The 13,829-nt window shown below is 40.7% G+C and overlaps 2 protein-coding genes across 3 annotated transcripts in view; one reads left to right on the top strand and one right to left on the bottom strand.

Annotated features, from left to right (window-relative positions):
• Positions 1 to 11,475, bottom strand: part of GTF2H1 (general transcription factor IIH subunit 1) — a 39,749-nt gene extending 28,274 nt beyond the window's left edge. Inside the window, exons 1-2 of one of the 2 annotated variants that reach the window (XM_044258924.1) lie at positions 11,015 to 11,475; positions 2,334 to 2,506 (exon numbers count right to left, since the gene is read on the bottom strand). In XM_044258924.1, coding sequence (XP_044114859.1) covers positions 2,334 to 2,487 — 154 coding nt within the window. In that variant the 5' untranslated portion in view covers positions 2,488 to 2,506; positions 11,015 to 11,475. The remainder of the gene's footprint in view (positions 1 to 2,333; positions 2,507 to 11,014) is intronic. The other variant, XM_044258925.1, reaches the window with a different exon arrangement.
• Positions 11,476 to 11,522: 47 nt separating this feature from the next.
• HPS5 (HPS5 biogenesis of lysosomal organelles complex 2 subunit 2) overlaps positions 11,523 to 13,829 on the top strand; it is a 48,038-nt gene continuing 45,731 nt past the window's right edge. The window contains exon 1 of the mRNA XM_044258922.1: positions 11,523 to 11,656. The gene's annotated coding sequence lies outside the window, so the exon portion shown is untranslated. The remainder of the gene's footprint in view (positions 11,657 to 13,829) is intronic.

Below are 13,829 nucleotides of genomic sequence, written 5' to 3'. Positions count from 1 at the left end.
AATTTTTATTTATTTATTTGACAGAAATCACAAGTAGATGGAGAGGCAGGCAGAGAGAGAGAGAGAGAGAGGGAAGCAGGCTCCCTGCTGAGCAGAGAGCCCGATGCGGGACTCGATCCCAGGACCCTGAGATCATGACCTGAGCCGAAGGCAGCAGCTTAACCCACTGAGCCACCCAGGCACCCAAATTAAATTTTTTTAATTAAAAATTAAAAATTTCTTGGTGTGAAAATATTACTGAGCAAAGTGTATGCACATGGAATCTTAAGTGGGACATATCGTATAGGTATGCACTGTGCCATTCTTAAAATTTTTCTTTAACTTTGAAACTTTTCATAATAAGCTGAGGTTGGGAATGTCAAAATACACCAACATAATGGAGAAACTGTACTTCTGAACTAGTGGGCCTCATGGCAATAGTAGAGCTTGTCTCTGTCAGAGGAAGAGAGAGAGAGATATAGAGGGGCTTGGTCCCATGAAATCGGGGACTCTTGGAAGTGTGAAACAAGCTCCCTAGAGCTCACAACCCAAACCACCTATCTCCTAAACAAACTTTTTCAATAAAAATGCAGCTTCCAGACCAACAGTTTGAATAAAATATCTTAAAACCAAAACCAGCAATACAGGGCAATTTACACTGTCAGCCAGCCTACTCCGGTGTTCTATTCTGTTTCTCTAAAACTACCACCCCTTTCTAGGCATCTTTTCTCAGTCATTGCTTTATTCTTCCACCATCTTAGACTTTGCCTCTGAAAGGCATACTTCTGAGATGGCTTTTTTTGTTTGTTTAAGATTTTATTTATTTGAAAGAGAAAAAGAGAGAACACATGTAGGGGGAGCAGCAGGCAGAGAGAGAGGGAGAAGCAGACTTCCTGCCAAGCAGGGAGCCCAGTGTGGGGCTTGATCCCAGGACCCGGGATCAAGATCTGAGCTGAAGGCAGCTTAACTGACTGAGCCACCCGGGTGCCCCCTTGTTTTTTAATTAGGTTACTTAACTGCTGATTTTCACCTTAGTAATTTACTACTGGTAACTTTCAGTGGATTCTTTCAGAAATGGGTATTATTTCAAATATTCAACTTAAAACAAAAACTGATCTGGGGCAGATGTAGATTTGGGTCTGTGCTCTCATTCTCCATAACAGAAAAATTGTTGAGAAACAGGAAAAGTATACATTCTTTATTGTACGTTGTGGGTATCACAATGAGTGTGTGTTTTGCAGAGCTACAGGATCTGCTTCCTGTTTAAGAGAAATGCTAATAGAGGCAGTTCCTAATTTATGAGTTTCTTCTGGTACAAATTTTAGTTTGTAAGAATACTAGGAGGAACCTGGTGAGGCACTTTTCCACAGAATTTTGAAAGGAGGTAGTATTACCAGAATAGTGGACAAAACACCAGCTAGCTTAGGCAGTACCTAACTATGATGAATTTTAAACAGTATTTCCTTTTGAAAGTTAAAAATCTAAGTCGTTTCAGTGGAGACAGGAGAAAATCTTGGTCATTTCCAGCAGCAAGTAGAGGTAAGTTCTTAGGGTCACTGTTCACACACAAAGAACTTTTATAAATTGAGCCCTTCAATGTGTAAGGTTGACTATTTTTTGAGGTGTCATGTTCCTTGAAATCTACACAGGATTTTATCTACGGGAAGAATTTTATATCCAGAAAAATAAATGAATTTGCATTAATTGTTATAGTTCAGATACCACAATTTGCTAAGGATACTCTCTGAATATCTCCTATATATGTTCAATAAAAAAGTGAGTTTAAAAAAAAAAAAAGTGAGTCTATCTCCTCAACAGATGGTGGCCATATAACCAAAGATTAATTAGACAACTTGCTTAAATGATACAATTTTATTAAAGGGCAATCTGCCATAATCCATCATTTTAACGCATTTAAATGCATGAACCATCTGAACCAGTAAATCTACCTCACGATATACCTCACACATACAACTTCACAAAGATATTAGCCCACAGAACTTACTGCAGTACTGTTTGCATTAAAAGAATCGTGGAAACTTCCTAACGGTCCTTCAACAGAAAATTAATGAAATATATGACTATATACCCATTTAGTGGGCTATGATGCAACTCCTAAAAGAAAGTTCATGTGGGGATCTTTACATGACATAGATTTACATACATGAAACTATACAAACTCCATTATTAATCACAGGTTACAGAATAACATATATTCAGGGAACCCACTTTATATTTCCTTCAATATGGTTTTTTTGGAAACTATAATAAAAAACCCCACAAAGACACTATGAGCAATCTTTTTATAAAATGACTAACAAATATTCCATCAGACCTTAGTATAGCTGACTTACATTTAATATCTGCATACATATGGCTGATTGTAAATCTATCTTTGCCTTCAGGTGCCCAAGCGATTCTTTCTGCCATGAGGTATAAAGCTCCATCCTGCTTCTTCTGTCGCACCTTCTTCACAATCAGCAAAACTTCTTCAGATGAAGTTGCCATGATGCCTAGAAAGTGCTAACTGAGACAAAAGATTTCACATCTCAATTAAGATTAGATCTGCTGAATTCTGGAGTCCTTTCCAAATCTAAACCTAAACTAATAATGAGGAGGAAAAAAGTCCCTGACTGAAAGTTAAAGTTGTATGGCATTATTCATTAAAATCAAATTTAACCACTGATATCACAGGTGTGAATTTACACAACACAGTTTATGACACTTGGAAGTTCTTAAACCATTTCTACATATTCTATTCAGACTATTTTCTATTTTACTTTTAGTTCCCCCATAATATTCCTAAGTTTTAAATGTATGATTTGACTACAGATATGCTGGTCTTTTATCTAATCTCTATCTAGAATTAGAACCCTACTGAACTTTAGTTCAATTTTGTTTCAGCTGAAACAACTAAGTGCCACAGGGTTTGTGTGATCTTCCCAGAACCACTCTCAGAGCTGACAGCACACCCACATTTCCTGATTCCTGGTCTAAGCTTCTTCCTGCGTGCTTTAAAACAAAATTTTTAACCCTTAACATTTCATATGCTATTTCCCCCATCTTTTAACAAGCAAATGTCTTCAACTATTCTCCAGGCTTGGGCTGAAAATTCACTTGTATATAGCTAATTCATTACCTAGGAAACAGCTTTTAGTCTCCCTACCTCTACCCTTCCTTCTCAGTCCTGGGAATCTTAAAGATTCAACCCAAATCCTAGCGGCTTGGGTGTAGCTATCTGGAATATGAGGCTGGAAAGGAATGTAAGGCTGTATGGGCTTAACAGGAAAGAAGTCATGATCGATGGCAATGTCTCTCATGGGCTGGGATGGGGAAAGTGATAGTACAAATGCCCCATATATGTCATTTCTGGTGAAGTTATGACTTTAAATTTTAATTTCCAAAGAAATAATTTAAAGTTACTTCTTCAGGGATAGCTTAAAATACAATTTTAGAGAAATTAACGTATCTAGGTCTAAAAATTAAATTTGCCATGGAGCAAACAAGTGAAACTTTAAAGAAACCCTTTTCCTGGAAGTTAAAACAATTAGAAACAATGAAATACTGAATCTGCTATTAGTTATTCAAGTAATTGAGGAACACTTCTATTGGGACATAGTGGGAAAGGAAGCATCAGGAAGAGTAGCAGGCTTTAAAAAAAAAAAGAAAAAAAAAATAATGGAAATCACTGATTCTTCCATTACCTCTTAGGATCAATGAAAAATATGACTGGATTAAAAACACTTTAATTGTGGTTGACACATGATATTACATTAGTTTCACACATATGTATAATATAGTAATCTGACAAGTTATGCCCACAACTGTAGCTACAATCAAAAAATTCACTCAAGCAGTAATTTAGAAATAAAAAATACAAGTGAAAAGTGAAATCTTAATTTCTCTGAAGTTAATTTTCTTAATTTTGAGTAGCCAGCTACTCTACCTGAGAAATAGGAAGAAAAAAGGGTCAATGTGAATACTTATCATTCAATAAATTTGTTCTGATCCAACAAGTTTAGGGTTATCCAAAGATGAATGTGTGACAATAATGATTTCTGTGTTTTGTTTTGTTTTTTAAAGATTTAAATTTATTTACTTGACAGAGATCACAAGTAGGCAGAGAGGCAGGCAGAGAGAGGAGGAAGCACACTCTCGAGCAGAGAGCCCGACGTGGGCCTCGATCCCAGGACCCTGAGATCATGACCTGAGCTGAAGGCAGAGGCTTAACCCACTGAGCCACCCAGGTATCCCATGATTTTTGCTTTTAAAGAGCTTCCAGTTAGTGAGTAAGATATGTATCAGTGTATACAAATTAGAATGTGTGAAGTTCCTAAAGGGAGATAAAAAAAAAATGTTCTGAATTAGGACTCAGAGGCCATTTCCTCATAGAGGAGGTTTTGCCAAAGGTTTGTCATAGATTTTTTTTAGTGCGATTAAAAAAATTCAGGTATAAAGATACAAATTGGGGCACCTGGGTGGCTCAGTGGGTTAAAGCCTCTGCCTTCAGCTCGGGTCATGATCCCAGGGTCCTGGGATCGAGCCCGTGTCGGGCTGTCTGCTCAGCGGGGAGCCTGCTTCCTCCTCTCTCTCTGCCTGGCTCTCTGCCTACTTGTGACCTCTGTCTATCAAATAAAAAATAGAATCTTAAAAAAAAAAAAAAGACACAAATGTAGTGGTCCAAAGGGGGCACGTGCACCCAAATGTTTATAGCAGCAATGTCCACAACAGTCAAACTATGGAAAGAACCTAGATGTCCGTCAACAGATGAACGGATAAAGAAGATGTGGTATACACACACACACACAGGAATACTATGCAGCCATCAAAAGAAATGAAATCTTGCCATTTGGAACAACATGGATGGAACTAGAGGGTATTATGCTGAGCGAAATAAGTCAGTCAGAGAAAGACAATTATCATATAATCTCACTGATATGAAGAAGTGGCAACTTCAGGAGTTTGGGAGGTAGGAAAGGAATAAATGAAACAAGATGGGATCGGGAGGGAGACAAACCATAAGAGACTCTTAATCTCACAAAACAAACTGAGGGTTGCCGGTGGGGGGGGGGTAGGGAGAGGGTGACTGGGTTATGGACACTGGGGAAGGTATGTGCTATGGTGAGTACTATGAAGTGTATAAACCTGGTGATTCACAGACCTGTACCCCTGGGGAAAATAATACATTATATGTTAATAAAAAAATAAAAAATTTATTTTAAAAATATCAGGTATAATTATCAAATCACCAAAATGTGTGCATTTTAGGTGGTCTGTTTGATGTATTTCAACAATTGTAAACATGCATGTACCTTTACTCAAAACAAGACAGAGAACATTTCTGCCAGCCCCCCAAATTCTCTCATGTTCCTTTCCATTCAATTCTCTTTCTTTCACCCTCCAACAACCATTTTCTGATTTCTATCACCACAGGTTAGTTTCTGTCTCTTCTAAGTTTTCATATAAATGGAACCATGCACCATGTACTGTCTCTGACCTTTCACCTAACCTGTTTTTTGAAATGCACTACATTACTTCATGTATCAGTAGTTTGTTCTTTCTTATACCTATGTTAATCATGAGTTGCGTCTTAAATAAATCATGAGTTCGAGTCCCACGCTAGGTGCAGAGCTTACATTAAAAGAAAAAAAAAGTACTCAATGCTTACTAACATGTGCCAGGCACTGGGCTAAGTTCTTTATAGGTATTATCTCATTCAGTCCCCAGTTAACAATCCTGAGGTAGGTTCTATTATTAGTTCTATTCTGCAGATAAAGGAAACTGGGTCTAAAAAAAATCAAGATGCTTTCCCAATGCATCAAGGAAGTAGCAGGTTTGAATCTGGGTCAGCCTGACCTTGGAGTTCCACCATGCTATTCTGCAAATATATGTAACTGGAGGAATATACACCCAACTTCATAGTGGTTACCTACTGGTGATGGAATTACAGACGACTTGAATGTTCTTTTCGTTTTCTGGATTATCTATAATAATACATTTTTTTTTCTTTTTCAAAGATTTTATTTATTTACTGACAGAGATCACTAGTAGGCAGAGAGGCAGGCAGAGAGAGAGGGGGAAGCAGGCTCCCCACAGAGCAGAGAGCCCAGGACATGGGATCATGACCCGAGCTGAAGGCAGAGACTTTAACCCACTGAGCCGCCCAGGTGCCCCTATAATAAATACATATTTTATAATGAGAAAAATAGTTTTTAAGAAAGTCTTTCCAAGAGTTTATTTCCTATCAAACCAGAGGTTTATAAGGTAACATGGGAAAGTGTTAGTAGCGTTAGTGTAAGAAAACAATGGTTATTTTGAATATTTCTGTAATACATATCAATTGTTTCTTATTTACTTTAAAAACTTAATGTATAAAGAAAATTTTATAACATTCATGGAACTATTTAATACTTTAATATTAATTTTTATATTTATTACAATACAATTCATAATAAGTTTAAAAAGTCTGTACTATCAGAAGTTACACTGTATACTATACAAACCACATTTTAAGAAACATGAATCAAAATCTGAAAGCTAGGAGGGGAAACTTTATGGACAGGGGAAAGCAGACAATTGTAAGACAATTTTAAGTATGTCCACATATGGAAAAAAAGCAGTGAGTAAGGACAGCTAGCTGATAGTGCAAGTCTCCAATTAACAGGTTATAGGCACAGATAAAAAGTGCTAGCTTTGGAAGAGAACAGAAAAAACTTTTCTGAGACAAGAAGGTAAGAAAGAAAAGATGAGGGGCGCCTGGGTGGCTCAGTGGGTTAAGCCACTGCCTTCGGCTCAGGTCATGATCTCAGGGTCCTGGGATCGAGTCCCGCATCGGGCTCTCTGCTCAGCAGGGAGCCTGCTTCCCTCTCTCTCTCTGCCTGCCTCTCCATCTACTTGTGATTTCTCTCTGTCAAATAAATAAATTAAAAAAAAAATCTTAAAAAAAAAAAAAGAAAGAAAATCTGAATGAAGACAGAGAAACTGTAAAATGGAGAATAAATCAGGGGATGGAGAGAACCATTAGAGTCAATCACTAGCATGTAAAACCATTCATATTAAAATACATTTGGTGGGGTGCCAGGGTGGCTCAGTGAGTTAAAGCCTCTGCCTTTGGCTCAAGTCATGATCTCGGGGTCCTGGGATTGAGCCCTGCATTGGGCTCTCTGCTCAGCGGGGAGCCTGCTTCTCCCTCTCTCCCTGCTGCCTCTCTGCCTACTTGTGATCTCTATCAAATAAATAAATAAAATCTTTTTAAAAAACAAATAAAATAAAATACATTTGGGAAAACATTCAAAATAAATGAGCGTTAAGTAACTCAACATTGGGATGACTAGCCAATTGTCTCACAGTTAACTTGCTTGGCAAATTTCCTTGTTCATTTGGAGCACCTCTGTTAATTGCACAAGACCAGTTTTAGAAAGTTTAATAAAACTGGTGGGGATATCCTATAATGTCTTCTGTGATTTCCAGATTTTTCTTGAAGATGGCTCCTTTTCTTCTGGAGAGAAGCAAAAACTTCTTCCCAGTAAACCTCTGTAAGAGCCACAGAATATATTATTTATGAAAAATATTGGTTAGCTCCATCTCAACAAATCAGCTTGAAGATCTAGCTTTACTTAAGAGATTATTTTTTTAAAGACACCTGGGTGTTTCAGTCAGTTAAACCTCTCCCTTCAGCTCAGGTCATGATCCCAGGACCCTGGGATCAAGTCCCGCATCTGGCTCCCTGCTCAGCAGGTAGCCTGCTTCTTTCTCTGCCTCTACCTGCCACTCTGCCTGCTTGTGCTCTCTCCCTCTCTCCCTGACTTTAAAGATTTTATCTTTATTTATTAGAGTGAGATCGTGCAGTGGTGGGGGAGTTAGGAGGCGGGGCACAGTGGTAGAAGGGGAAGGACAGGGATGAGCAAACTCTTCACTGAGCACAGAGCGGGTCTTGATCCCAGGATCCAGATGGAGATCATGACCTGGGCTGAAACCAAGACTTGGACATTCAATCAAATGAGCCACCCAGGTGCCCCTACTTAAAAGATTATTTACTTTATGAAATTATCTGCCACAAGACTACTTTAAATAGCAAGATCCTCCAGTAAAGGGATTAATTCATTTGCAGTTAAATATTTGCTTGAAGTTAAATGTACATGCCTTGCTGAGTCTTTGCACATACTCCTCCTTCCTTATCAACTGGCTTTTAATCATTTTTTTGGTAGTTAGAGTACTAAGTTTAAAAATTACTAGACAAGGGACGCCTGGGTGGCTCAGTTGGTTGGACGACTGCCTTCGGCTCAGGGCGTGATCCTGGAGTCCCGGGATCGAGTCCCGCATCGGGCTCCCAGCTCCATGGGGAGTCTGCTTCGCTCTCTGACCTTCTCCTCGCTCGTGCTCTCTCTCACTGTCTCTCTCTCTCTCAATAAATAAATAAAATCTTAAAAAAAAAAAAAATTACTAGACAAGACTTTCTGTTCTCTTGATAGCACTTATCCCAACTATAATTAATTTCTAAAATAATTCTTTTAATGCTTGTCTCCCCTGACAGACTACAAGCTTCATAAAGGGAAGAGGATGCATATAATCACTGCAGTACAGCACCCAGCCACCTATTCGGCCTACATGAAGAGTCCAATAAATATCTCTGATGTCTACATGAAGTCCTTCTTGTTAAAGAGCACTAGCTTGGGGGTGCCTGGGTGGCTTAAAGTGGGTTAAAGCCTCTGCCTTCAGCTCAGGTCATGATCCTGGGGTCCTGGGATTGAGCCCCGCATCGGGCTCTCTGCTCACTGGGGAGCCTGCTTCCTCCTCTCTCTCTCTCTCTGCCTACTTGAGATCTCTGTCAAATAAATAAATAAAACCTTAAAAAAAAAAAAAAAAACCACCAGCTTAGTAAGATACATAAGACACCTTTACACATATATCCTTGGCTAACCTCCAGGAGGCATTATAGCTCTTTACTCAGAGATCATAGTATCATTCCTCAGAGATCCCAATAACTGGCTTATAAGGAAACAGGATAGGAAAAATTTGAAACTGATCAACAGAAACCGTTAGATTACATCTCTTTCTAATGTGCAGAGATAAATGGGGCAGAAACAAGGACAACAGGCGAAATATAAACTCCATATCAGCTTCTAAAGGAGCATTATATTAGAGAGAGCTGCTGTATCTGCTAGCATACAAAATGGAGATCTGGAATGCTGCTTGCTATGAGGCAATCCAAAAAAATTTTAACAATTCAGCATTACAGGGAACAAGACCTTGGAAGTATGTAAAAAGCGAACAAAATTTACCATTTTAATGAAAGTTACACACACAATGAAGCTATTAAGGGGAATAACTGATGTAGCAATTTTGAGACCAAGCACTTTTTCATTTTACAGCAGTGCAGGGAGAGGCAGGAGGAGGAAAATGCGACAGAGACCAAGACAGAATGAAATGTATGCTCATATTCACTAATAAATACTGCATGCCGACAAGAGTACAACATCAAAATTGAGACAGCAATCAGTTGGTAATCAAAGTGGGGAAGGGAGAGATATTACTTATTAGTTGGATGCCTGATACTGCCACACTGAAGACAGGCTAAGAGAGAAAAGAGGAAGGGCACAAGACTCCTCTAGCAGCCATATCCAGAAGGTAGAAATAGTGGTCAAAATGCTAGGAAAGCTCAGTCTGATATTAGGGGGGAAAAACCCCAGCAGCACAGAAAAGCAAGGCTAAAAGGTGGAAAGATAAACCAGCAGGCAGAAGATAAATGCCTCCATGCAGGAAGCCAATCATTTGGTTTATTAAACAGATTCCTCTCTGCACCAATATTCCTAGTGTTTTTAAAAAGCTCTTCCTGCATTTCCATGGCTAATTTACATTTGCACTACCCTACGTATATAATATCACCTAAGAGAAACTCACACTTTTAATCTGCTGCACTGCTAAATGTCAGCTGAGTGAAGGCAAAAAAACCAGGTTTAATGGCCTCAAATTCTCTCTCCCTCCTTCCCAAATGAGGGATTTAGGTCTACTAAAAGGTACAAAGTTCTCTCCAGAGCCCAGTCCTTCTGTAAGCCATAGCCCTGATATTGGAGATTATCTTCCCTTCTGGTGTGACTTCTCCATCTCATTTACTGTAGTTTTGACTTAAAAATCCATTTTAGGGTTGGCAATTTTGGCTCATTTACCAAAGCTCAGTTAAGTGGTTTTCAAACTCTTCCAAGAGGGTAAGCCGACTGGGTGGGGCTTAGCCATCCCAAATCGAATTCCACCATGGAATGCTGTTTTGTATACTGGAGTTCACAGTAAGAATTCATGGGGAAAAACTGTTCCACTCCTTCACGGAATTAATACTTACTTCAAGGTGTAGTTCAAACCATTTAGTTTTTGTATGTTTTAAAAAATTCGGTCTTCTAATAGGCAAAAAGGGTAAGTCTTTATATCTCTCCCCCGCCCCCCACTTAACGCCAAAATGGGCGTTTAAGAGTCAACTGAAGAGTCAATTTTGTCTCTGAGAACATTGGGGAATTTATAAAAATAATTATACATTTCCATGGGTTGGTGCTCTATTTTTTATCATTACAAGACAATCAGATTGGGAACAGACCAAAACTGGTCGAGTGGATTGGCACACGTGTTAAGAAGGTTTTAAGAAGCGGTAGGATTGACAGATGAAGCAAAAGGTGTGCGGACACTACGGTGAAAGCTACAGAAACTGAAAGACTTAACAGCACATTTCCTAACGGAAAGGGATCCTCTGTCAGGAAGAGGCCTCCACGTCCTTCATTCTACGGAGCCAGTCTGATCCTGGCTTTCAATAAATCTTCGAGTCCCTTGCTCTTAGTAATGGGGCAGACTTCCTACAAGCCAGCAAATTAGGGGTCGCCTATATCCCACTTCAGGACAATAAGAGGGCTACCGAGATGCCAGGCTTAGGAGTCGTGGGGACGGCAACAGGGACACAGGGAAAAGGGACAGAATCCACGCCGTCCTGCGGCCCCCGGGCCTGTCAGCTCCTCACCCACCCACCCACCCCCATTCTTCCGTCTAAACTTACCAGGTGGAAGCTACGGCCTTGGGCAGGGAATAAAGTAACTGGGCTGAGTCGGGTCGAGTTCCGCTGCGCTTCTTAGAGACGCTGCCGGGAAGACGCTGAAACCCAGTAGCCACCGCCGTCGCCACCGCCTCTGTTACTGGGGGGTCTCGCCTCCATCGCTGGCTGCGAGGACTCTGAGGGCACGTGACCGGAAGTACCAAGGCGGGCCTGCCGGGCACGTGACCCAGAGCGCGGCCGCCATGACACCTTCCGCTAGTTTCCTCCCTCCCCCGCCGGTTCCCGCCTGTTTCATTTCCTTTCGCGGGTCTCAAGCTGTGAAAAGTCCCGGGATCCTGGCTGGCTCACCCTTTTAGCCTAAACGTCCTCTGGTCCCGGTTGGCGCTGCGTCTTCGGCCGGCAGCAATCCGTGAACTGCAGGCCGCAGAGAGCGTAATTGCGACCGCGGCCGGAGGGGGAGGGACCACGCGCCAGCAGGGGCGTAACCCGTCACGTGACAAGGAAGTACCGTTAATAGCGTTGTCCCCGCGTCCTCGGCGCTTGTGGATGACGTAAACCGGGGCCTGGAAGTGCGGAAGGGGAGAAAGACTCACAGGTGTCGCTCTTAGTTGCCTGTGGAGTGTCTGTACCCCTTTTAGTTTCTCGGTGAGTGTCACGGCGGTCGGCGGTGAGAGAGGGTCTGATTCACTGAGAATTGGGGGCTGCCGGCCTGGAGATGAAGGGGGGCTGAGCGGTGCTGCTGGTCTGTCAACCTTGCTTTGGAAAAATTGGTGGCCGATGCTTCTCTCCTGGAGAAACTTGGAAATAGTATTAAAGACATCGCTGCCAGAAAGTTATTGGTTCCGCTAGAAAGCTTCTTGTGCGTAGGGACCGTGTGCAGCGGTGGGTACAAAGCGTACCGAATGAGTGATGCATTTATGAGTGAGTCTCCATTTCTCTGACGAGTTCTCGGATTATTACTTCTTGGGTAGAACGATCCTGTTGTGGAATGGTGGAATCTCCTGTTACTCTTCGCATAGTATCTTTACTTTTTTATTGCTTCCTTCTCTCTTCCTCCTCCTTCCACGTAGCTAGTGGGGGAAAGAGAACGCTGTTGTTTGCTTTTGATGTGTGAGCAGCAAACACTGGTCCATTGGTAGAGTAGGTATTAGGATGATGAGAAAAACCTTTTCTTAATCCTGCTACTCGTTTATGTTATCATCAAGTTATGCGTGGAAATGGAAAAATGATTATTCGATTTGAACTCAGGAGAACTGGATTGTAGTCTCTGCTCTGGCTTAGCAGGTAACCTTGGGCAAGCCAACCCTTAAGGTTGTTGCAGTGACTTTGGTAAGCATTTATAGCCACCGTCTATTTGTTTACGTATTTTTGCTAGGCTAGAGGTGTGCAGGCTTAACAAGTAATATTTAAATTCAGCTTTGCAGAAAGGGTTTTGTTAGATGGATGAAGGATCAAAAAAGAGTATCTATTAAAGCATGGAGGCCTCGGAAGTTTATACAATGAAAGAGACAAAAGATAATCTTGGTATAGTTGGAAATGGTATAAAGTAGAAGATGAGGCTGGAAAAAGACGTAAGGATGACATAATAGATTATGTAAGAAGGGGAGCCTTTGAGGATTTGTGCAGAGATTTCTTTTTTAAAAGTATGTATTTGGGGCGCCTGGGTAGCTCTGATTGTTAAGCGTCTTCCTGTGGCTCAGGACATGATATTAGGGACTTAGGATCAAGCTCCACATCCGGCTCTCCACTTAGCAGCGAGTCTCTGCTTCTCCCTCTCCCTCTCCAATTGCTCTCTCTTTCCTGCTATCAAATAAATAAAATCTTGAAAAAAGAAAGTATGTACTTAAAGGGGCTCCTGGGTGGTTCAGTTGAGCTTCTGACTGTTAATTCGGGCTCAGGTCATGATCTCAGGGCGGCGGGATCGAGCCCCCATTGGGTTGAGCACTGAGTCAGTTTGAGATTCTCTCCTCCTTCTAACAACCCCCCACCCCATGCTCTCATGCTCTCTCTCAAGTAAATAAATAAAATCTGTAAAAAAAAAAAAAAGTTCTTAAAAAAATCTTGTTATGGAAAATTACAAACAGACAGACAAAAGTAGATAGGATAATAAAATGAATCCCAGGTACTCAGAACTGATATTTAACAATCGTCACAATCGTGCTTTTGTTTTTACAGAGAATTTAAATGTGTGAGTACTTTTTATATTCATTGTCACGTTTGATTAGTAGCAAATTTCAGGTTGAGCTCAGTTCTATTGTATATAAATACTAGGTAGTAAGGTTATATTCATTTTATGTGAAATTTTCTTTGGGTTTTAGTTGAGTCAAAGGTGTGACATGGCCTCTTCAGAAGCACATCAGATGGTATTTTAGGTTGTAATATAGAAACCTAGTGTCCAGATCCAGGAGGTTACTGTTTCTATTTTATTCTGTGTTATCCAGCTACTTAAGGAATATTATTTTCTATTCTAGGTACCATATTTTCAGGCAAACCCTATCACCTGTGTAGAAGATTGACAAGAATATAGAGGAATTTGGAAATTGTCATGCCAGAAATGATTGAAAAATTGGGAATGTTAAATTTTTAAGAAGATCTAGGGACACCTGGGTGGCTCAGTTGGTTAAGCAGCTGCCTTCGGCTCAGGTCATGATCCCAGCGTCCTGGGATCGAGTCCCACATCGGGCTCCTTGCTCAGCAGGGAGCCTGCTTCTCCCTCTGCCTCTGCCTGCCATTCTATCTGCCTGTGCTCGCTCTCTCCCCACCCCTCTCTCTCATAAATAAATAACATCTTTAAAAAAAAATTTTTTTTAGAAGACCT

Source organism: Neovison vison, chromosome 7, assembly GCF_020171115.1.
Source record: "Neovison vison isolate M4711 chromosome 7, ASM_NN_V1, whole genome shotgun sequence".
Classification (NCBI taxonomy): Eukaryota; Metazoa; Chordata; class Mammalia; order Carnivora; family Mustelidae; genus Neogale; species Neogale vison.
This window is presented reverse-complemented; position numbering and strand designations above follow the sequence as displayed.